Genomic DNA, 21,576 nt, shown 5'->3' on the forward strand with positions numbered 1-21,576 from the left:
CTTCTGTATTGTTAGTACACAGTGATATGACGTGTAGGATTGTTCTCCATCAGGGCCAAAACATCAGTGCAAATGGGAATGTGATGGCAATATCATTTTTGTACATTATTTTAATTCAACATTGTTGGGTGCATCATGAAAAATCTATAATATTAAGCAACAGTGAAGCCAAAAATAGACATTTGTAAAGGTTTATAAGGATTAGATTTATAAGCCTATACGAGCAGCACCTTGAAATCAGGAGGCTTACCTGTTAATTAGGTGGCACACGATGCCGAAAAGGAAACAAGTACAGTCCATAGATGATGTATGGACGTTAAACGAATCCTATCTACAGCAAGCAACAGGCTTTAATATTGTATTTATATTTTCATTAACTTCATAATATTAATAATGTTGGGTCAACAGGTTGGGTCAATGTCTACAGTTTCCATTACACTTCTGTACACTACACACACGATTTGGTGAGACATAATAGACCTGTCTTATTCGGCAACAGATTGAGAATAGATACTAAAGTCAATTCAGAATTAAGTAGCAGTAGATGGGGTATAAGCAAACAAACAGTGCAACTAACACCGACAGAGCATTCTCACTGCTGGCAGTTACTCGTGTCAGAAGCGACGATTCCATGTCTTGCGGGTTTGACGCCAACCGAGTGAGGAAAGATTGACAGCCAGTCTAGCTAGCGAGCTATTATTAGCTACACGATAGTGCTAGTGCCAACGTCTCGACAGTTATTTGGTGTAGGTCGGAACGTTAGCTTGGCTAGCTAACTAAAAATTTAGGGCTATCTAAATATGCGTAGCTATGTATACATGATGAACTTGCGTGGGTGTAACGTTAGCAAAATTAAGTGTTCACGATTTCTGATACATTTATAATGAGTCTTCACTTGGACAAACATCTCGACGCCCCTGGAGATCCGATCATTGAATCGAACCTGGCTGGACCTGTCAAGTAGCCTACCCGACTTGCCACTAATACTTGACAAGCCCCTCACTAACCTCGTACTGGAAAGCTAACTAGCTAGCTGAGCTAGCTAGCAGTCTAGATTAATCGGCCAAGTAAGTGACGCTAGCTAACTTCAACAGGTTAGGCTATGATAATATACAGTTTGTTATGGCAGCTAACGACCAGAAGTTAACATAATTACTTGCTCTAGCAAAACTATCACGTTGTTTGCTAGCAATGTGTTTGCTAAGTGTTCCGTGTGTTGGCTAGCAAGTATAGGGTTCTGACATTTAACGTGAGTTCTAGTAGATAAGTAATTATTGATGGATGACTGTATGACTTGGGTGACCAATTTAGCTAACGTTGTTTGCTTCTGTTATGTGGACCAAATTGTTTGTCATTATGCAACAATGTTTTCTATCTCAGATTTTGTGATTTGGCACCAAAATTTGCTAGGGTAACACCATAGTTGCTAACTTGGCTAGCCAGCTAGTGCTGCTAGATAGATTGTGCAGCCTGGGCAGGGGCCAGATACTAGCTATCAAACGTTAGCACCGTGCTGCAGTTATGGGAACTAGCTATTTAGCCAACATTCAGCAATGCAATATTAGTTAGTTAAACAGCTGTCTGGATCAGGGTATAATGCGTCAGCAGCTATGCAACTAGTGTCAACTAGCTTGCACTAAGTCAGTGCTTAAAGAACATTGCTCAATGTCGATATGTCAACAAGTTCGAAGTTGTACTAAACCCAGGGTTATGGATTTTAGTGAGCTAATTGAAAAGCAGGCAACGTTAGTGCTAGTAACGTTAATCTAGAAAAATTGATGAACGTGGACGGTATTCTTGGTTTGTCACCTAACTGCCGCAGACAGACCTTTATTAAAAGATGTAGTGTAAAGTTAGCTGTACGGCATGGTAGGGGAAACTAAATACGAATGAATAGTTGTGGGAGGCCTGCCATGTAGAGATAGCAACTGTTGATATTGCATGCTTTGCCTGGCCTACGATGTTGTCACACACTTTGAGTCCTGTTAGGATTCGGCCATTTGAGCATCAGAAAGTTGGACATTTCAGTGTAGCTATAGTCACAAATCTGCCTCCAGCCACCCTCTCATTTGTCAGTGTTTGTCTTATAGCACTGTCCTATCATGAGCTGCACATCTTAGGCCCACAGGCAGTGTCAGGAGGTGGGGGGGGGGGGGAGGTGGTGTTACATACACCATCGCCACTTGTAGGGCTATCATTTGCTTTATTGATACCATAGAAAACGAATGATTACACCACACTGAAAACCTATATTCTGCAGGATTTCCTTAACCTCTTCAACATAGCGTATTGCCTGATTTGTCAAGCCCATTAGGCAATAAGACTTTCATCTGAAGATAATTAAAATGTCAACATTTGATCTCTGTTCTCATTACCTAAAGGGGCTCATTTCTACATGGCCTATGTCCCTGCGATGGACTTGGAGCCCCCCACGCACCCCCCCGTGCACCAGAACGGGAACGCCCTCCGAGAGCGGCGGGGTTCCAGGCTGGCTGACGCCGTGCTGAGGGTCCAACTCTACCACAGCAGTCAGGGAGGGGCCGACTGCCCCCCCCTCTGCTTCCCACCTGGGAACCACGTAGCCGAGCAGATCTGCATCGAGGCTGCCAAGGAGTGCAGTGAGTACCAGACTTCCATGGCGCAGCTGGGTAGAGGGGCATGAAGGATATCTGCTTCCAGCTGGGGCCATGAACAAAAAGACGTTGTGTCAGCTGTTGTTTCCCTATGAACGTTTACAAACATTTACATTACATTTACATCTAGTCATTTAGCAGACTTATCCAGAGCGACTTACAGTAAGTACAGGGACATTCCCCCCCCCGAGGCAAGTAGGGTGAAGTGCCTTGCCCAAGGACACAACGTAATTTGGCACGGCGGGGAATCGATCCAGTAACCTTCTGAATACAAGCCCAACTCCCTCACCGCTCAGCCACCTGACTCCCAAACGAAAGAGAGAGGGGGGGGGGGGGGGGGGGGTAGCCGACTGTGTTGAGCTCACCAACTTTATTCCAGTCTTTCTACCTGTATTTACCGTTGCCAAGGATAAGCAGAGGTACGTTCACTGGGGTCTGGTGCGTTCTGCCATAGACACTCTGTATCGTCAAACCAAACTGCGGGCCAACCATGAAAGGATATGCCAACTTGCACTTTTTTATTACTGTTGATAAACCAAACATGACATTTTAGTGTTTGCGAGGAGATTCTCCACCCATGCGCATATGTGAAAGCTGCTGGATATTGTTAACTGCCCTGGCTCTGCAGTCATGTTTCCGTGTTTTCGCGGTCATGGTTGAAACTCTTCTATTGGCTGTTATGCATACGCCCAGCTTTGGTTGTTTTTCATAAATATTTAACTGTTGGTGGTTAGGGATGAAATATAGATTGTTGTTCTTATTTTGTAAAGTTGGACCCCCTCTACCCTTTCCTTGACCATATGACGCCTGTTTAAATAATACATGGCAACCACATAATCAAACTACACTAAAACGACACCTAAAACCCTACTCCTGAATCAATACAATTGTACTACACGTGCAATCAAATTGCTTTCAATAAAATATTTACAGACCCCTCCCTTGGTTGGCATATAGTCAATAACGTTTTGAATTATGCAGTCTGATTACATCATGAAATGTATTACAGTTCTTCAGGTCACCCCTAATTCGGCACATCTTCGGTCAAACACAATTCAACTGTTGATCCCCTCAGAAGTACAAACATATAATTCAAGTGTATGTTAAGTGTATTTCTTTCTCAGACAGTGACTGATTCCATGCAGAGTGGACATTTGTGTTCTTGCAAGTGGTGTCACACTGACTAGTGCCAACAATACCCTTATAGTAACTAATCTAGTATAGTAGAAACACAGGGTCGTCAAGTTTAATCAAAAGCTTGGAGTGAGATGATTCTCTCTCTCCCCCCCCCCCCCCCCCCCCAAGACGAGCTTTCAAGTGTGTTCGCCTCTTATGTTGCTTACCTAGTAAAGAATGTACAGTCGCCGAAAAAACTTCACTCGTGCGACCATTAATGAATACAACGTTAGCACGACAACTTGGTTGGCGTTGCCTTCTCAGCGTGACAAATGCTAGGTGTGGCGTGAGAGCGTGTGAACGGGATGAAATGCGTGTGTCTCACGGTCAATGCGTGAGGCAATTTCTAATCCAACTAATTAGCCTCTTGTTGCTAAATTTAAGCTACTGCTAATATTGTTATGCCCTCTCCTTCTTCCTTTAGATGTGTCCCCACTGCACTGCACTCTGTTTGGCCTCTTCAGGGAGAGAGACAGCATCTGGTTCCCACCCAATCATGTCTTCCAGCTCGATGAATCCTCCAGCGAGGAAGTGGTGTTTAGAATAAGGTACGAGTGGTGTTACGAAGGTTGTTTACCTGTTTTTATGTCTTGTCTATGTATGTAAATACACTCTGTGTTTGTATATTGATGCTCCTGTATTTATTCAATGATAACACTTCCATATCTTTGTTCTCTTTCTCCACAACTAAACGCTGTTCTGTGATAGGTACTATTTCCCCGGGTGGTATAGCAGTGGGGCTTCGAGAGCCTATCGGTATGGAGTCACCAAAGGCTCTGAGAGTCCGGTCCTCGATGACTTCATCATGGCGTACCTCTTTGCTCAGGTGAGTCGACACTCGTGTCCCTGTCAAGAAGCCGTGTCGCGTCCCATACGGCCGGTCTAGGGAACGTATCACAGCTGGCTCTGTAGCCTGTGGAGAAGCAACAGTTGGCTGCCTCTTTCGTCTGACAGCTGAGCATACGACTGTGTCTTAGGAGGAGTCCGAGTTGTCAGCGTGAGATTGCCGCTGGAGTCCCACACAAGGACTGTTTGATATGGTGTATGTCTCCTGCTCCTCCTGCCCCATTTATTAGGCACCGTGGCCATTCACCGTGGGGAGGGAGAGAGAGGGATCAGGCAGGGGCATCGGAAGCTTGTTTGACCATCAATATTTTTGTTTGGAATGTTGACAGTTTATGACGTAGGCTTGTCTGCTCACCCATATTAGCAGAATTATCTTTATAGTCAAAATAGGGGACTGTTCTGATGATATGTTCTATTATATTGAGATTATTTTTCCGTTCCTCTATCCTCGACCCTCTGTCCACGTTAAATCGTTTTTTTGTTATGTTATAACACTAACAATCAGTCCGACTTGGTATTGGTATCAAATTTTGATGTCATTTTTCATAATTGAATCATAATTTATGCTAACATTTATTAACATATTCGGGTTAGCGTATCGCCTGAAGGTGAGAAACTGTTCAACGGTCTAACTCCACATTTCAGTGCGACAGAGTTTTAGAGCTTTGCACATGCTTTCATTAACTCATTTCACAGATATACAATGTACTGAAAAGCAAATCATGGAATTTTCTGTACAGCACCTTTAAAGCTGTCTTATAATGGCTGAACTCTAATTGAAACACAGTACGGGATTATATGGAATTATTCCCTAGACATTCTGACTTCAGGCTATGGGACTGCTCTGGGCAGAAGCCTACCACAATGTTATTTCAGGTCTCAGCAGCTTATGTACTGAATATCCAATAACACCCGGGAGGCCCCACCCACTCTGACCGGCTCCATTCCAGTTTCTTCATATTTTTGTTACGTATAGTGCACGTTAATCCTACACTGCTGGGGGACCTCTGATCGGCTTTAGAATGTTTCAGACGATGGACGTTGTTGCAGGGGTTTGTTTTGATCTTAAACAAAGATCCGTAACCGTTTTGTGACCTCGACCTCCCGAACACACTCAGCCGTGTGTTCTCGGTTCGGGCCCTGGGTGAAATGCCCCGGGCGCAGTCCCAGCTCTCGCTCACACCTGATCACTAACCCGGCCGTGTGTGTTTGTGCTCGTCCGTCGGGGTCGCAGTGGAGGAGTGACTTTGTCAACGGCTGGGTGAAGATCTCCAACTCCCACGAGAGCCAGGAGGAGAGCCTGGGCATGGCCGTGCTGGACATGATGCAGCTGGCCAAGGAGAAGCACATGTCTCCGCTGGACATCTACAACGCCACGAGGTAAACGGACGAGCCGTCACCATGCCCCATCAGAGTTTTACCACATCTAAACACTTTCTGTCATCTCACCGATAGAGAGACTTGTTTTTACATTTACATTAAGTCATCTAGCAGACGCTCTTATCCAGAGCGACTTACAGTAAGTACAGGGACATTCCCCCCGAGGCAAGTAAGGTGACGTGTCTTGCCCAAGGACACAACGTCATTTTGCACGGCGGGGAATCGAACCAACGACCTTCTGATTAATAGCCCGACTCCCTAACTCCTGAGCCATCTGACCCATTTACTCCGATATGACCAGGTTTGGTGTGCCCAAACGCTTTAAGCAGTGTGATTGGAATCTAGACTAAGACCACAGTTGCGTTTCACATATAGCTGAGGTAAGGCTGAATATCAGACGGCAATCAACACGTCGACGCGACCCTGTGCCTCTCTCTCTCTCCCGTGTCAGCTACAAGTCCTTTCTGCCCAAGGACATGCGGGCCCACATCCAGGACTGCAACTTCCTGACGCGCAAGCGAATCCGCTACCGCTTCAAGAAGTTCATCCAGCAGTTCAGCCAGTGCCGGGCCACGGCGCGCGACCTGAAGCTCAAGTACCTCATCAGCATGGAGTCCCTGGAGAGGGCCTTCTACACGGAGCGCTTCCAGGTCAGGGAGCCCTCGGCCGGACAGGTCACCATCACCGTGGCGGCGGACCACGGCATCCAGTGGAGCCGGGACAAGCACAAGAACTCTGAACAGGCACTGTTTCTATCTTGTTTGGGTTTGGTCGTGTTGGTTTTTTTCGTGTGCCGCGTTCCCCTAGCTAATGTTCCGGAAAGTAGTTTTGGGCAACATTATGTTTTAGATATTTGGAACAAAGGTCCGCAAGACAATTTTTTTTTTTTTTTTTTACATTTACATCCACCCCATACATGTTTAGCTGCCCTGTAAATCAAGCATCGATTGATTTACAATATTGTGTCGTTTTACCCATCTGTTTGTAGAGGGTGGGCCCAGTCTGTAGAAATATGCGCTTGTGTCAACACACTGTCAGTCTAACTCCATGATGGGTTGTGTTGTGCGCAGGACTTGCAGACCTACTGTGACTTCCCGGACGTTACTGACATCAGCATCAAACAGGCTAACAAGGAGGGCTCCATGGAGAGTCGAGTCGTCTCCATCAACAAGCAGGACGGGAAGACTCTGGTACGGCTAACATCCTCAAACCTGCCATGGACACACAGATAACACCTCAAATAGATTCCCTTCTTTTTTTTTTTGGGCGTCGTATGTTGAATGTGTCGTTTGTTTTTTCTTTGGACCTAGCATAACAGGCATACATGTATCCGTGGCTGAGAAGCCACCTGTAGTTCATTTGTGTCCTTCTCGTGCTTGTGCCTGACAGGAGCTCGAGTTCCCCTGCCTGGCCCAGGCTCTGTCCTTCGTGTCGCTCATCGACGGCTACTACCGCCTCACGACAGACGCACATCACTACCTCTGTAAAGAAGTGGCCTCCCCCAAGCTCGTCGAGGCCATCAGCTGTCACTGTCACGGACCCATCTCGTAAGTGACTCCTGCGCGGGCATCCGTTTATTTATTTATTGGTCTGCCAGCCAACATGGCCACCCCCCCCCCCCTTCTTTCTTGCACCGCACCGCCTGACTGGTTGTCTGGGTGTTTCCCCCGTCGTAGAATCGAGTTCGCCATCCATAAGCTGCAGAAGTCTGGAAATAAGTATGGCCTGTACCTGCTCAGGTGCAGCCCCAAGGACTTCAACAAGTACTTTCTGACCTTCGCCGTGAGGGTACGTAGAAAAAAACGAACGCCGGTTCAGCGCATGCCGCTTTCGAAAAACAATCGTCGTCGGCTTGGTGAAATAACGTCAAATCAAAATGGACCCGTCCTCTCCCTCGGTGTGTGTTTGCTTGCGTCAGGTGTACGACGTCGTGGATTACAAGCACTGTCAGATCACCAGGTCGCCTTGCGGGGAGGTGAACCTGAGCGGCACCAAGAGGAACTTCAGCAGCCTGCAGGAGCTGCTGACCTGCTACCAGAAGGAGACCGTGCGCTCCGACGGCATCGCCTTCCAGTTCAGCAAGCGCTGCCCGCCCAAATCCAAAGGTGAATGGCCCTTCAGCTGGATGTCGCTCTGTCAGTCGGGCTTGACGTTTCTCAGTCGCTTTTTTGACTTTTAAACATTTAAAGTGCGAGAGAGTGAGTGCGAGAGAGTGTGTGTGTGAGAGTGTGTGTGTGTGAGAGTGTGTGTGTGAGAGTCGGTTCCTATGTTGGGTCATTGCTGGTAGTGTAATAGATACTTGTAGGACAAACCCTTCAAACTAGACTCCTAAGAAAGAGACTCTGGCCCGGTCTTAATGGTTAAGTCATCCTATTCTATGTCGTCTTCCTCACACAGAATTGTCCAGTTTACTTGTATGCAGGAGCAACAAGGGCTCTGAAGTGTCTCTCTCTCCCTTGCTGTCGCGACACCACATTAGCCAAATGGTGTTCCACAAGATCAAGAAAGAGGACCTGGAGTTTGTAAGCAGCATGATTTATTTAATGCCACGGAATGTCTTCCTTTTGCTCAGCGCATGTGCATGTTCCAACATTCTGAATAGAAAGCCTGCAGAGTACGAGGACACAACTATATATCAGAATTTGACTTAGCAACATTTGGATGAGGAAGGAAGTTATTTAGCACATGCTTCAAATGCAATATTTAAAAAAAACTTAATATAAAAAAAAAAAGGTTGTGTGTTTTTGCCAATACAACTCAAGCAACCAAAAAGGAGATTGCAATTGACATTTTGATCTCCTTTTGTGTGCGTCTAACCAAAAATATTCAACGTGGACTGTCCTGTGTTCCAGAATGACAGTTTAGGTCAAGGGACGTTTACAAAGATCATCAAAGGAGTCCGTAAGGAGCTTGGGGACTACGGGGAGATGCATCAAACGGAGGTCATCATGAAAGTTCTAGAACAAGCGCAGAGGAGCTACTCAGAGGTCAGTAAGGACAAGGTTTCAAACTGGGGTTCTCCTTCTGTTCATCTGGCCCTGGGTATCTTGGACGGTTTCCTTGGCAGATAATGACGCCCATGTTGTAGTGACCGACTATGTCCTCACTGTCTGTCTCTGTCTCTCTCTCTGTGTCTCCTCCTGCAGTCTTTCTTCGAAGCTGCCAGCATGATGAGCCAGCTGTCACACAAACACCTGGTTCTAAACTATGGAATGTGTGTGTGCGGGGAGGAGAGTGAGTGCTCTGCACACACACACACTGTTATTGTGGAGTGATTTATTTTGATTCACACGGAGGTGCCCTTATCTCTCGGCGGGGGTACAAACAAACAGCTGCTCCTGACCCTTCTTGTAAATGTGGGTAAATCCTTTCAGATATCATGGTGCAGGAGTTTGTGAAGTTTGGCTCTATGGACATGTACCTGAAGAAGAACAAGAACTCTGTCAATATCCGGTGGAAACTTGAAGTGGCCAAACAGCTGGCGTGGGCCATGAACTTCCTGGTAAGAAGCAGACATAAGAAACCGCATTTCAAACCACCGAATGGGCTTGAATGTCGTTATAAACAATATTTGTTTAAAAAAAACAAACATGTTAACTAGACCACGGATATGCTGGTGGCGATGTATCAAAGCACTGTTCAGAGTCTGGCTGACGTGGCTGTCCCGGGGGCTTATCGTGACATCAAGGCGTCCTCATTCACTGTCTGGTTCCTCTCGCCCTGCAGGAGGAGAAGAACATCGCCCATGGCAACGTCTGCCTTAAGAACGTCCTCCTTATCCGGGAGGAGGACCAGAAAACGGGGAATCCCCCTTTCATCAAACTCAGTGACCCAGGCATCAGCATCACCGTCCTGCCTAAAGAGAGTGAGTCACCCCCTCCTTCATCCACCCCACCCCCTTCAACTTCTCACTAGTACATATATCCCTTGGGGATAAATGAAGCTCTATGTATGCTATCCATCCTTTCTATCCATTCATCAGTTCTCCAATCAGTCCGTCCATGGTGTGTTACTTCCAGTGTCCACAAGGGGGCGACAGTTATTCAAACTCCCAACTGGGAGGCTCCAACACATCCTGTTCAGAACACGACCGAAAACACCCCCGATCGTTACGTGTCCCCAAGCCCAAGGACACAACGTCATTCCGCACGGCCGGGGAATCGAACCGGCAACCTTCTCATAAATACCCCCGATTTCCCTAACCGCTCAGCCATCTGACCCCCCCCCCCCCTGTCTTCCAGTCCTGACGGAGAGGATCCCCTGGGTGGCGCCAGAGTGCATCGAGGACCCCGGCTGCCTGAGCCTGGCGGCCGACAAGTGGAGCTACGGGACGACGCTGTGGGAGATCTGCAGCGGGGGAGAGAAGCCCCTGGGCACCCTGGACAACTCCAAGGTGAGGGGGAGAACACTGCGGGGGGTGGGGCGCAGCTCGGTGGTTAGAGCATTTGACCGCAGGACAAGAGGTCCCGGGTTCAAATCTCCCCACACACCCCCTGCACCGTATATCAGTTCACCCTCAGTAACTCTTTGATTCTCCCGGTTGCAGAAGAAGCTGTTTTACGGGGACCACCACCAGCTACCCGCTCCGAAGTGGACGGAGCTCGCCAACCTGATCACCAGCTGCATGGACTACGAGCCCTCCTTCAGACCCACCTTCAGAGCCGTCATCCGTGACCTCAACAGCCTGTTTACGCCGGGTCAGTCCCCTCTAGCGGGGGGTTGTGTTACCGGGGGGGGGGGGGGGGGGGGGGGGGGGGGGGCTGCTTGATGCTGACACCGGATCTGTAACGCTCGTGTACGGTTTGGTGTCCTTTATCCGGAGCCAGACCAGGACCTTCACGGTCGGAAAGTGAGCTACCAAAAAGGAATTCTGCAGAACTGTGTTTAGAAATGTGATATATGTACCTCAACACAGTTATGTAGACAAGGACTGTAGACAAGGACTGCAGAGAACAATCTGGTGTCTCTAATAACAGTGATGGGCAGTAGCTTCGCTACTTGTAGCGACGCTACTAGCTTAACTACATTTGTCAGTAGCTTGGCTGTAACGTCGCTATTTACAAAACCAAGTAACTTTTAGTAGCTAAGCTCTTATTGATCAAGTAGCGCAGTAGCGTCCTCGAAAGCTAATTTCTCCTGAACACATCTGAAAAGCAAAGCACGGAAAAAGCATCTCACACATCCGGTTCTGCAGTTCACGTTACAACCGATCTCACTAGAACTGAGAACAGCAAGGGCTATGATCGTCTCATCTCCACTCACACAGCGCCTGCGCGGCCAGTCTGATTAGATAACAGCAATTGTGTATTAGCATTGTGGATTAGGCTATATCAATAAATTTATCTAAACATATTTTAGCCTTTATCTGGTTGACAATTGTGTTGATCACTAAAATTGTATTGACTTGGCATGCAGTTTGTTTAACTGAAAGTAGCTACTAATGTATCAAGCTACTTTTGACTGATTTTTGTCACTTAGCCTGCTACATTTTTATGAGTAGTAGCTTCTGTGTAGTGAAGCTGAATTCATTGTTGAGTAGCTAGTAGCTTAGCTCACTACACATATCAAGTAGCTTGCCCCTCACTGTCTTATAATGGACTTTATAGACAATGTGACAGACTCAAACAGGTGTGTGCGTGCGTATATGGTATCATGTTTACGATTCCTTTAAAACAAGACATTGGACTGGTGGCTCTCTCCCTCCATCCCCAGACTATGAGCTGATCGTGGAGAGTGACATCCTGCCCAACAGAACCGGAGCGTCCTCCTTGCTGTCCGGGGCCTTTGAGAACGGAGAGCCGGCCCAGTTTGAGGAGAGACATCTCATCTTCCTCCAGCAGCTGGGAAAGGTGAAGGCGTCCCCCACTTTCCCCCATCACTGTCATTAACCATACATAGCCCTTCCCAAGTCTTTAACTTGACTCAGTCTCCGTAGCTCCTGTCTCAGTGGGTCTTTTCACAATGTCGGGCACGCAACGCTGGCATCATAATCTTTTTTTTTTACACATTATCCCAGCCACATACTGATGCGACTCCTTGTTATTTAGATAGACCTTAAGTGAACTCCCCCCCCCCCCCTTGCTCTATAACGGTGTTTGCTTCTTCTTCAAGGGCAACTTTGGCAGTGTGGAGATGTGCCGATACGACCCGCTGCAGGACAACACGGGGGACGTGGTGGCCGTGAAGAAGCTCCAGCACAGCTCCGCCGAGCACATGAGGGACTTTGAGCGGGAGATCGAGATCCTCAAGTCCCTCCAGCACGAGAACATCGTCAAGTATAAAGGCGTGTGCTACAGCGCAGGTACGTCAGGACGCCGATTGGTTTAGAGCAGGGGTCCCCCAGGGCACCGATTGGTTTAGAGCAGGGGTCCGCAAGTACGTCCGGACACCGATTGGTTTAGAGGAATGCTAGGTGGGAGGGTAACGGCATGTAATTGCAATCACCAATCCCTGTCCGGATTCCCCGCGTGAGGTCACATGATCACGCGAGCGGAGGAGATGGGTGACCTTGGGACGGTTCCGTGACTGTGGAACCACAATTCTCCCTGACTCGGTTCCCTGACTCTCCAGACCGTTCCTCAACTCTGACCTCCGAAATACCGCAGAGCTATGTACATCTGATCCTTGACCTTCCGTTGTACTTTCCATATGCACTACTCGTAGATCGCTTTGGATAAGAGAGTCTTGAGAAAATGTGAAATGTAATGTTTCTTGTCGTCGGATGCGTCCTGCAGGCCGGAGGAACCTGCGACTCATCATGGAGTACCTGCCCTTCGGAAGCCTCCGCGATTACCTCATCAAGAACAAGGAGAGGATCGACCAAAAGAAACTAGTGCACTACACCTCCCAGATCTGCAAGGTACCCCTTCCAAGTCTCCAATAGCCCTTCTCAAGTTTTCCAGTTCCTTTCATTGGGTGTTTTTGTTCATTAAGTCTGTTATTGTCTGTGGTCTGCATTTAATGAAAGCCTCAGTTTTTTTTCCTGAAGTTATGCTTGTGATGCGTATGAGCGAACTTGTCTCCTTGTCATTTTGTGGTTGTGTGTGTCTGTGTGTGTTTAGGGCATGGAGTATCTTGCCAACAAGAGATACATCCACAGAGATCTGGCTACACGGAACATCTTGGTGGAGAGTGAACTGAGGGTGAAGATTGGAGACTTTGGCCTCACCAAAGTCTTGCCACAAGATAAGGAGTATTACATGGTCAAGGAACCTGGAGAGAGCCCCATATTCTGGTTTGACTCGTTTCAATAATTATATATTTTTTTTTTTTTTTTGCCACAGTCACTCTAAAGCACTGACGTATTGTTTTCAGGAGTGTTCTGCTGTAGTAAGCGGTCAGATGCAGTATGTGGGGAGGCTGGGCGGAGGTGGTGTGAGAAATCAGCTTTCCCAGGGTTGGTCTCACTCAGGAATGTTTGTGGGCCTGCGTGTGCAGGTACGCCCCAGAGTCCCTGACGGAGAGCAAGTTCTCCGTGGCGTCAGACGTCTGGAGCTTCGGAGTCGTCCTGTATGAACTGTTCACCCACAGCGACAAGAACCTCAGCCCACCTGCGGTGAGGAATTCTCTCTCCCCCTCCTTATCTCTCTCTCCCCTCTCCATTGTACAAAACAGGCTCAGGACAGCATGTTCAAGATCAAACGTATTTTTGCCTTTTTTATGCCTACTTTTTCCGTTGTATAAGATACTCATGAAACAGATCAAACAGATGGTATCAGCAGAGTCAACATTCCAGAAACGATTACTTATTCAGTTTTTGTATATTTTTTTATTATGTGACTTTATCTCGCCTCTACCCCCTGGGTAAGGCCAGAGTGTCCGACATATAAAGTCGTGTACATCACTTTTATCAACGCTCCTGACACAATGAAACCTCTCTCTACCTGACATCCCTCCCTTCCTCTGTCCTCATCCTCCCCTCTCCGTCTACGCAGATGTTCATGGGCATGATGGGGAATGACAAGCAGGGACAGCTGATAGTCTACCATCTCATAGAGCTCCTCAAGTCAGGCAGCCGGCTGCCTCAGCCTCTTCAGTGTCCACCAGAGGTGAGGGCTGGGGCCTTGTCATGATAACAACACAGTTTGTTTGGAGTTATTTATCATACTCCGTTTGTGCCATAATGGCCAAAGCAGTTACCTTATTTTCCGGACTATAAATCTATAAGTATAAGAGAGTATAAGAGACATTAGTCAAAAATGAGTCATGAAGAGGAAAAAAACCTAAATCGCACTGGATTATAAATTACATTTATTTCACAAAATCCAAGAACAGACATTTAATCTGTAAAGGCAAGTTATTCAACGACACAATAGCACACAGAACACCAGGCTGAATTGGTGTCCGGTATGTTAACGCAACACATTAACAGTTATTCAGTTGCACAATAGCATAAAGAACTCACCTGGGAGGCTGAATAGGCTAAATTAACATAACAAGCTAGCTAGCTAGGATGTTGTGTCCTTGGGCAAGGCACTTCACCCTACTTGCCTCGGGGGAATGTCCCTGTACTTACTGTAAATCGCTCTGGATAAGAGCGTCTGCTAAATGACTACATGTAAATGTAGTCCAACAAGCTTCCGATCTCATTCCACATCACTGAATCCGTTGAACTTGTTTATCGAACATTTAAAAACATGTTAAATTATATATATTTTTATATATAAGTCACACTTGACTATAAGTCGTGGGACCAGCTAAACTATGAAGAAAAAAAAGTGACTTGTAGTCCGGAAAATACGGTACCTGAAAAACAGGTCAACCTGTCTCTTACCACCTCTCTATCACCCCCTACCCCCTCTATCTCTCCTGCTCTTTCTCAGATCCATGAGATGATGCAGGAATGCTGGGATAACGACCCGTGTTCACGGCCGTCCTTCAAGGAGTTGGCCCTGCGTGTCGACCTGTTCTGGGACAGCAAGGAGATTTAGAGAAACGCCCCAAGTGCCCCCCCTACCGCTTTTCACAAAGAGGCTTCTGCATTCACTCGGCTGCCAGCGGGTGTCCTGTTGGAGACAAAGGGAAAACACTGCCGTTGTGTGCCATTGTGTGGCAAGAGATTCAACTGAGAAATCGAATCTTCTATCTAGAGACCTGTATCAAGCTAGGTCTCATTTCTTTACAGTTGTGGTCTCAGCTGGAGCTGAAATTTGCCAAATCAGAGCAAAGTTTACCGTAATATTTAGGATGCCGTGGAATAATATTGAACCCTTTTGAACGTAATGTTAGTGATTTCCTAGTAATGTGAGAAGAATCTGATGCAATCTCTTATATTTCAAATCAAGTTTGAAATGTTTTATTCTGTATTTTAAAGCATTATGGCACTTTTTGCTCTGGCATGACAAATTCTGCTCTAGAAAATTCTGGCCCTGTTTGTGTGTGTTTGTGTGTGTTTAGGTGTGTGTGTTTGGGTATCTGAGTGTGTGTGTGTTTAGTTTGTGTTGTCCCTCTTGTTGACTGAGCTAGCAGGGCTAGCTTTCACCAACTTTTTCTCCCCCTATCTGAAGAATGAAAGAAAGATGGACTGATTAAGCTGAAAGATGGATTTAGGTTTTACGTGTTTTTTTGGTATGTAAATACATATTTGTGTACATATTAAGAAGATTTTATAATTTTATAAAATAAACATTTAAGTCTATATTTGAATTGCTGACAAGCACTCAGTGTAAATGAAGTACATACACAGATGATTATGAATACCTTATTGTTTTTGTTTTTTGCATTGTGAAAGAAAGGGCGGGAGAAATATAAACAAATGTCTATGAATGCTGTGTGATGGAATGTCTTTACACATTTGGACTATTTACGGTACTGTACTACATCTGTCTGAACAAAAAAAACATTTCACAATGCCACCAGTTAAGGTTGGTTCACTTTCCCTTTCCAAATGTAATCTAATAATCGACGCTTATATTACATTTTATAAGGACTTATCATTCCACGTGCACGCATCCAAGAACGATTTGATAACAATGTTTTTGGGCGACAAAGTGTATCTTGACAGTAATGGCGGGTCCATGCGCTGAAACATTAGTTGACAACTTCAGTACTTGGTCATGGAACGTCATGTAGCGGATCTCTTCTTACAAGCTTGACCTATAATGTAGCCTACCTACAGCCGCGTGGGAGCGGAGCCTATCCGTGATTTATAAACCTTTGACGGGACATCGACAAAGGCAGTTTAAGTGTTTGGCCTGCACCAGGACAGCGGAAAGGTCTACCTTGAAATCGCAACTGTTAGGACAGCGACGGAGTGAAGAGGCCAAAGCATAATCGTGAGTAATCAGCTTTCTGTCCTTCAAATAAAAACAAATTCTGAACTTCATTCAACTTGCACGTAGCGATATGATTCTAGCGAGGTGAAAAAAGTTCACAAAGCGTTTATTTCAGAAAAGAAATGTAATGCCGCTTTTGGAAATCACTTTTACATTTTGCATCCACTCCATAGTCATCCCCATCATAACCTGTTGCGGAATAGAAATCCTATTCGTGTGCTTGAACACATTTCACCACCTGATTGCAAGCCGTCTGTCTGATACATGGGCCGTCAGGCAGAATAGCACTGCATTTTGTATGAAATTGGTATCGATGTTTTCCCCCCACTCAATTTATCCTATTTTCTTGCAGTCTGGTCCTGATGCAGAATAGAAAGTCCAGCGGGCCTCTTCCCCCGGATGGGGGCTATGGCTGGGTCGTGGTCACCTCTGCCTTCTTCATCATGGGCCTCACAACTGCTGTCTCCAAGAACTTTGGCCTCTTTTTCATGGATATCCAAACCCATTTTGGGATCCTCACCAGCACTTTTTCATGGGTCAACTCCACGGCCATAGCCATGTTCCACCTTGGAGGTAAGGGGGAATGCATAACATTGTACAGCAACTGACACAGTCCAGTCACATACAGTAGGTGATCTTGCATGGAAATGGTTACATGGATTACAATGAGTTATACACACTATGTTCCCACTCCATTCACCCATCTCTCGCAGCAAAAAAGGTCTGCTAAAATACAAGAAATGAACACTAAATTTGAAGAGAAAATGACTTACTACTAGTGAAATTATCTTGCTGCATGGACAGATAATTTTGCGCGACAAGATATTTTAAAATAAGTTGGTTCCAGTCTAGAAATAAGTAGGCGTACGAAGATACCACAAATTAAAAGATAGAAACTAGTAAATAATTGTTGGTGAAACAAGATAATAAATATTATATTTCCAGAACTAAGATTTTAAAACTTGGCAAGCAGAACAATTTGCAGTGCTCTTGTATGTCATTATACAGACATCATTGAATAAGCACACATTTAAATCATCTGCATCTCAAAGTTTCTCCTTCGCTCCCCAGCTCCACTGGCTAGTGCTCTGAGCCTCCGGTTTGGCCACAGGTGGATGATCATGCTGGGTGGACTCCTGCTCTTTTCAGGGATGTTGCTGGCTTCTCTCAGTACCAGTCTGACAGAGTTGTTCCTCGGCATTGGCGTATTGCAAGGTAGGAAGGAGCCTGTATGATATGTGGGATTGCTGTTAGTCAATCAAACAAGACAACATTTTAATATGATAACAGAGCCTCTCTTGGAAGAGAAATTAACCTGAAACGTAAAACACCCCACAAACACCCAAGACAGTCCACACTTCATGGCTAGGGTGGATATATGGGGGCTAGGTATAGTTCAGTGGTAGAACATTTCAATCCAGATCAAGAGGTCACAAGATCATAATATTTTGCATGCATGATCAAAACATTGTTGTGTGAGTCACGTGACTCACTTGAATTTTAACCGACTCAAATCTGTGACAGTACAAACATGACATAATACAGTTCAGTTGTACAGTTCCCACACATGTGGAGAACCTGGACTTAAATGTGTCCCCTTCTTCCCTTCCAGGTTTGGGTCTGTCTTTCTGCTGGACACCAGCCAACAGCATGGTGAGTCACTACTTCCTGCTCTGGCGACCCATAGCCTACGCCATCGCTAGCGCGGGGGAGTGCGTCTTTGCCATGATGTTCAGCCCCTTCTTCCAGTGGCTGATCGACACGTACACCTGGCAGGGCGCTCTGCTCCTCATCGGAGGCCTTCAGCTCAACCTCTGCGCCTGTGGTGCCGTTATGAGGCCCCTGGACACCCTCAAACCTCGGATCCCCAAACTTAACACAGAATCCACTGACGACACACCTGTGGTCGTCATCCCGCCAAAGGAGAAGCCAAGCTTCCAGTGGTCTCTGCTCAGGAAACGCGAACTCGTCCTGTACATCCTGTTTGCCATATTTGCGGCTGCAGGCTTCTTCATCCCGCCCCTGTTCCTGGTGCCTTACGCCAGCAGTCTGGGGTTGGGGCAGTACTGGGCCGCATCCATCCTCTCCGTCATGGCTCTGGTTGACCTGGGCGGCCGTCTGGCCTGCGGCTGGCTGGCTAACTTGAGGCTGATCAGGAATCTGCAGCTGGTCACCATGGTGGCGACCCTGCTGGGGGTCGTGCTGCTGCTGTTGCCCATCAGTCAGAACTACTGGACCTTGCTGGTGTTCTCCTCGCTGTACGGCTTCTTTTATGGCTGTCTCGCGGCCGTGCACGTGACGGCAATCGTGGACATCGTGGGTCTGTCGAGTTTTGACAGCGGCCTGGGGCTTTTCATGCTCTTCAGGAGCATAGGAGGGTTTTTGGGACCGCCCGCTGCAGGTGAGAATGTTTCCGTCATTGTCGGGTTTGTTTGTCCATGGGTCTGTCTTTGTCTCTGTGGAGGGTGGTTTAGCTGATGTTGTTGTTCCCCACAAACCCCGTACCCTGTATCATTGAATTGAACAGTGCTGTATCATTGCATTGAACAGTGGTGAAGGCCTGTTTTCCCTCCTAAAGCCGCTTTTGTGTCTGTGGTCTGATGTTTCTCCTCTCGACGCAGGTTGGCTGGTCGATTGGACGGAGGGTTTTGATGTCAGTTTCTATCTGTCTGGAATCTGCCTCATCGTGGCGGGGGTTTTCGTGGCGCTTGTCGATCATCTCGTGAGGAAAAGAGATGCGTCCTGCGACGGCCAAGAGCCCAGCTCAGACCACGACTCGAGCACAGGCCAGACAGGGGAGAAGCCTGGGGAGATTCTAAACAGCAACCTTACATCTGAAGAAATTGCATGACCCCCCTCGTTTTAAACAAGTGACTGGGGTTTTGGAGGCTTTCAGATCACAGGCGGATGACTGTGTCAAGGAACATTCCAGCAGGTATTGATGCATGTACACTATCCATTTTTTTAAATGCCTATGCTGAGTAGCTGACAGAATTCTTTAGGAGGTACTATTTTAGTTTGAATTGAACAAAAGTCTTGACAGAAATTGATATATTGAGCAGTTTTTTCACTTTTTAAATTTGTGATGTGATTGTTTGTGTGCTTTGCTTACAATTAGAGAGTTGGTGAACCTTCTTGTACTGTATTATCATCAAAATATCACATTACCTCAGGGGATATGCACTCAATTGCTTTTTCATCAACATCAATCATGACACATCTTGACTAACTGGATATTTCAATACCTTGCCTTCAGTTAACATCTCACACATTAAAGAAAAATAATCTAGAATCAGTCAGCAATAACAGGAAGAAATCCCATCTCATGTTGTATGAATCTGTTTGTCTGATAGGTGGGGTAGTGGATGAAGTGTTGAAACTACTGCCTCAAAATATTGCAGGAAAATAATATGCAAAATAATATTGCATATTACAATTACAGACAATCCAGTATTACTGTTTTAAGCAGCAAAGTGAGTCTTGAGGCTCTGGATGAAGATGTAGTTACTAATACAATTTGTACTGTCGTACACTTGCAATCAGTGCCTTTCAAATTGTCTTATTTTATTGTCTGTTACTAAATTAAATGTTGTTGATGTTTTCTGTTGCCTTATCTTGTTTATTATGTTTACTGTATGCACCTTCCCACAAAAGTAAATTCCTTGTTTGTGAACACTTACTTGGCGATTAAACACTATTCTGATTCTTCGTTTTATATATAGGGAAATTATATTTTTTTATTTAATAATTTACATGTATTGGTTTACTTAACCGGTAGCACTATTGTTGTTGTTCTTGTTAAGAGTTAAACAATTTAACTGAAGGATGTTCTAAGGAGGAGAAAAATAGTACAGCTGTTTTTGTATGCGTAGATTACTATTTTATCTCAACATATTTAAATATATGATATACTGTCTACTGTAAATGTATGATATAATATAAAGATAAATGTACCATGGCATAAGATATATAATGGTATTCTTCTTTTTAAACTGTATTGTGGCAGCCACCAGGGAATGCTAACCTTCCCTTGTTCACAGGAGGGCAACATTCTAAATTTGCATTCTTGTCCCAAGATATGTGCTAAGTTTAATTTGTGCACATTAGCGTTCACTTTATATCATAAAATACACAGTATGGCCCCTTTTTCCCTGACATGGGTTGAGCCTAGTCCTAAAGTAAGTGAAAACTTCAATGAAGATCTCCATTGAAAGGGTTTTTTGGCTAGGACTAGCCATAATCCATGTCTTGGAAACTGGGCCTATATAGGGCATACGCTAAAGTTTACTGAAGGAAAATGTCTGTTAATTGTACATAAGACAACACACAACTTAAGTGAGGCCTTCAAATGAGTTGCTTAGGTTCATTGTTCAATAATCAGTCATCCCATTTCTCATGTGAGCTAGAAATATAATTGAAACACAATTGAAGTTGCCTTCTGCTATCTTGATTTGGTAATCGTCAACTGGGTTCAACATTCAAGGTTCAACTGTCTTCACCTGTCATGAGAAGTTGGGGTTGACTGCTCAGAGCCTGTCAGCCTGTCAACCCGGAATAGTTCATTACCATACCAGAGGGGAAAGCTTTCCCCAAGGATAATTATAGCCTGTGTCTTATGCAATTCTACCATGCTTTAGGCTCTCACGTAAGTCTTAAGGTTAAGTGACGATCAGATACATGTTTTTGAAGTCAGAGAAGCCATTTCATACTGATTTCTAAAGACTGGTTAGAGGTATTAGCCATGATGTCAAATGGATTAATTTCCCATTGGCTTTCATCATTTATTTGAAGTAGGCTTACTGAAACACACCTTGAGTAGTGGTAAGCCTTATTTAAAGGCCAATTAGTTGAAGAAGAAAGTAAGCTACTGGCGAACACAAGTCACAAGACTTAAAATAGGCACTCATTTTGTGTTCTTTAATCTTACAACCTTGTCTTGAAATGCCTGACATCTTATGATAGGATAACCTAATGTCAAAACCACTTACCAAAAATAAAAACTATAATACAGGGGAAATTATTTTATCAAGCAGTGGTCTGGTTTGCGAGAGCCTTCCGTTAGGTTCCACTAGGTGGCGGCATTGTAAAAAGAATCACCAAAAGTACATTCCTCAGACAGCACTTTAAGTTTTGACTGTGTGTCGAACTCTGCAATTATGTAATTAGCACATGAACTCTAGATGGTGATTTGTGTTATTTCATGATTCCTGAGGAGGACATTAATTCAGTTTCAGGCCAAACCGTTTTGAGACACAGATAAACAATTC

The 21,576-nt window shown here is 45.5% G+C and overlaps 2 protein-coding genes across 3 annotated transcripts; both read left to right on the forward strand.

Annotated features, from left to right (window-relative positions):
• The first annotated feature begins 542 nt into the window (after positions 1-542).
• jak2b (Janus kinase 2b) lies at positions 543-15,680 on the forward strand. Its single transcript, XM_047015732.1, has 24 exons — positions 543-1,067; positions 2,382-2,618; positions 4,234-4,357; positions 4,518-4,635; positions 5,890-6,035; positions 6,487-6,778; positions 7,106-7,225; positions 7,425-7,582; positions 7,712-7,823; positions 7,954-8,140; positions 8,433-8,557; positions 8,888-9,022; positions 9,182-9,269; positions 9,410-9,537; positions 9,762-9,900; positions 10,277-10,428; positions 10,582-10,732; positions 11,748-11,884; positions 12,147-12,336; positions 12,770-12,894; positions 13,097-13,269; positions 13,473-13,590; positions 13,970-14,083; positions 14,858-15,680. Exons 2-24 carry the CDS (start codon positions 2,396-2,398, stop codon positions 14,963-14,965), a joined length of 3,363 nt encoding a protein of 1,120 aa, XP_046871688.1. The 5' UTR covers positions 543-1,067; positions 2,382-2,395; the 3' UTR covers positions 14,966-15,680.
• A 111-nt stretch (positions 15,681-15,791) lies between these two features.
• Positions 15,792-20,261, forward strand: zgc:114041 (uncharacterized protein LOC574425 homolog). Of its 2 annotated transcripts, XR_006955677.1 has the most exons (6): positions 15,792-16,309; positions 16,662-16,882; positions 17,381-17,524; positions 17,922-18,710; positions 18,931-19,244; positions 19,663-20,261. XR_006955677.1 is itself a non-coding variant. In XM_047015733.1 (5 exons), the coding sequence occupies exons 2-5, from the start codon at positions 16,672-16,674 to the stop codon at positions 19,158-19,160; spliced, it is 1,374 nt and encodes a 457-aa protein (XP_046871689.1). In that variant the 5' UTR covers positions 15,792-16,309; positions 16,662-16,671; the 3' UTR covers positions 19,161-20,261. The 2 variants fall into 2 exon arrangements, 1 of the variants encoding a protein (XP_046871689.1); XM_047015733.1 differs by having other exon boundaries at positions 18,931-20,261.
• The last annotated feature ends 1,315 nt before the right edge of the window (positions 20,262-21,576 follow it).

Source organism: Hypomesus transpacificus, unplaced genomic scaffold, assembly GCF_021917145.1.
Source record: "Hypomesus transpacificus isolate Combined female unplaced genomic scaffold, fHypTra1 scaffold_31, whole genome shotgun sequence".
NCBI lineage: Eukaryota > Metazoa > Chordata > Actinopteri > Osmeriformes > Osmeridae > Hypomesus > Hypomesus transpacificus.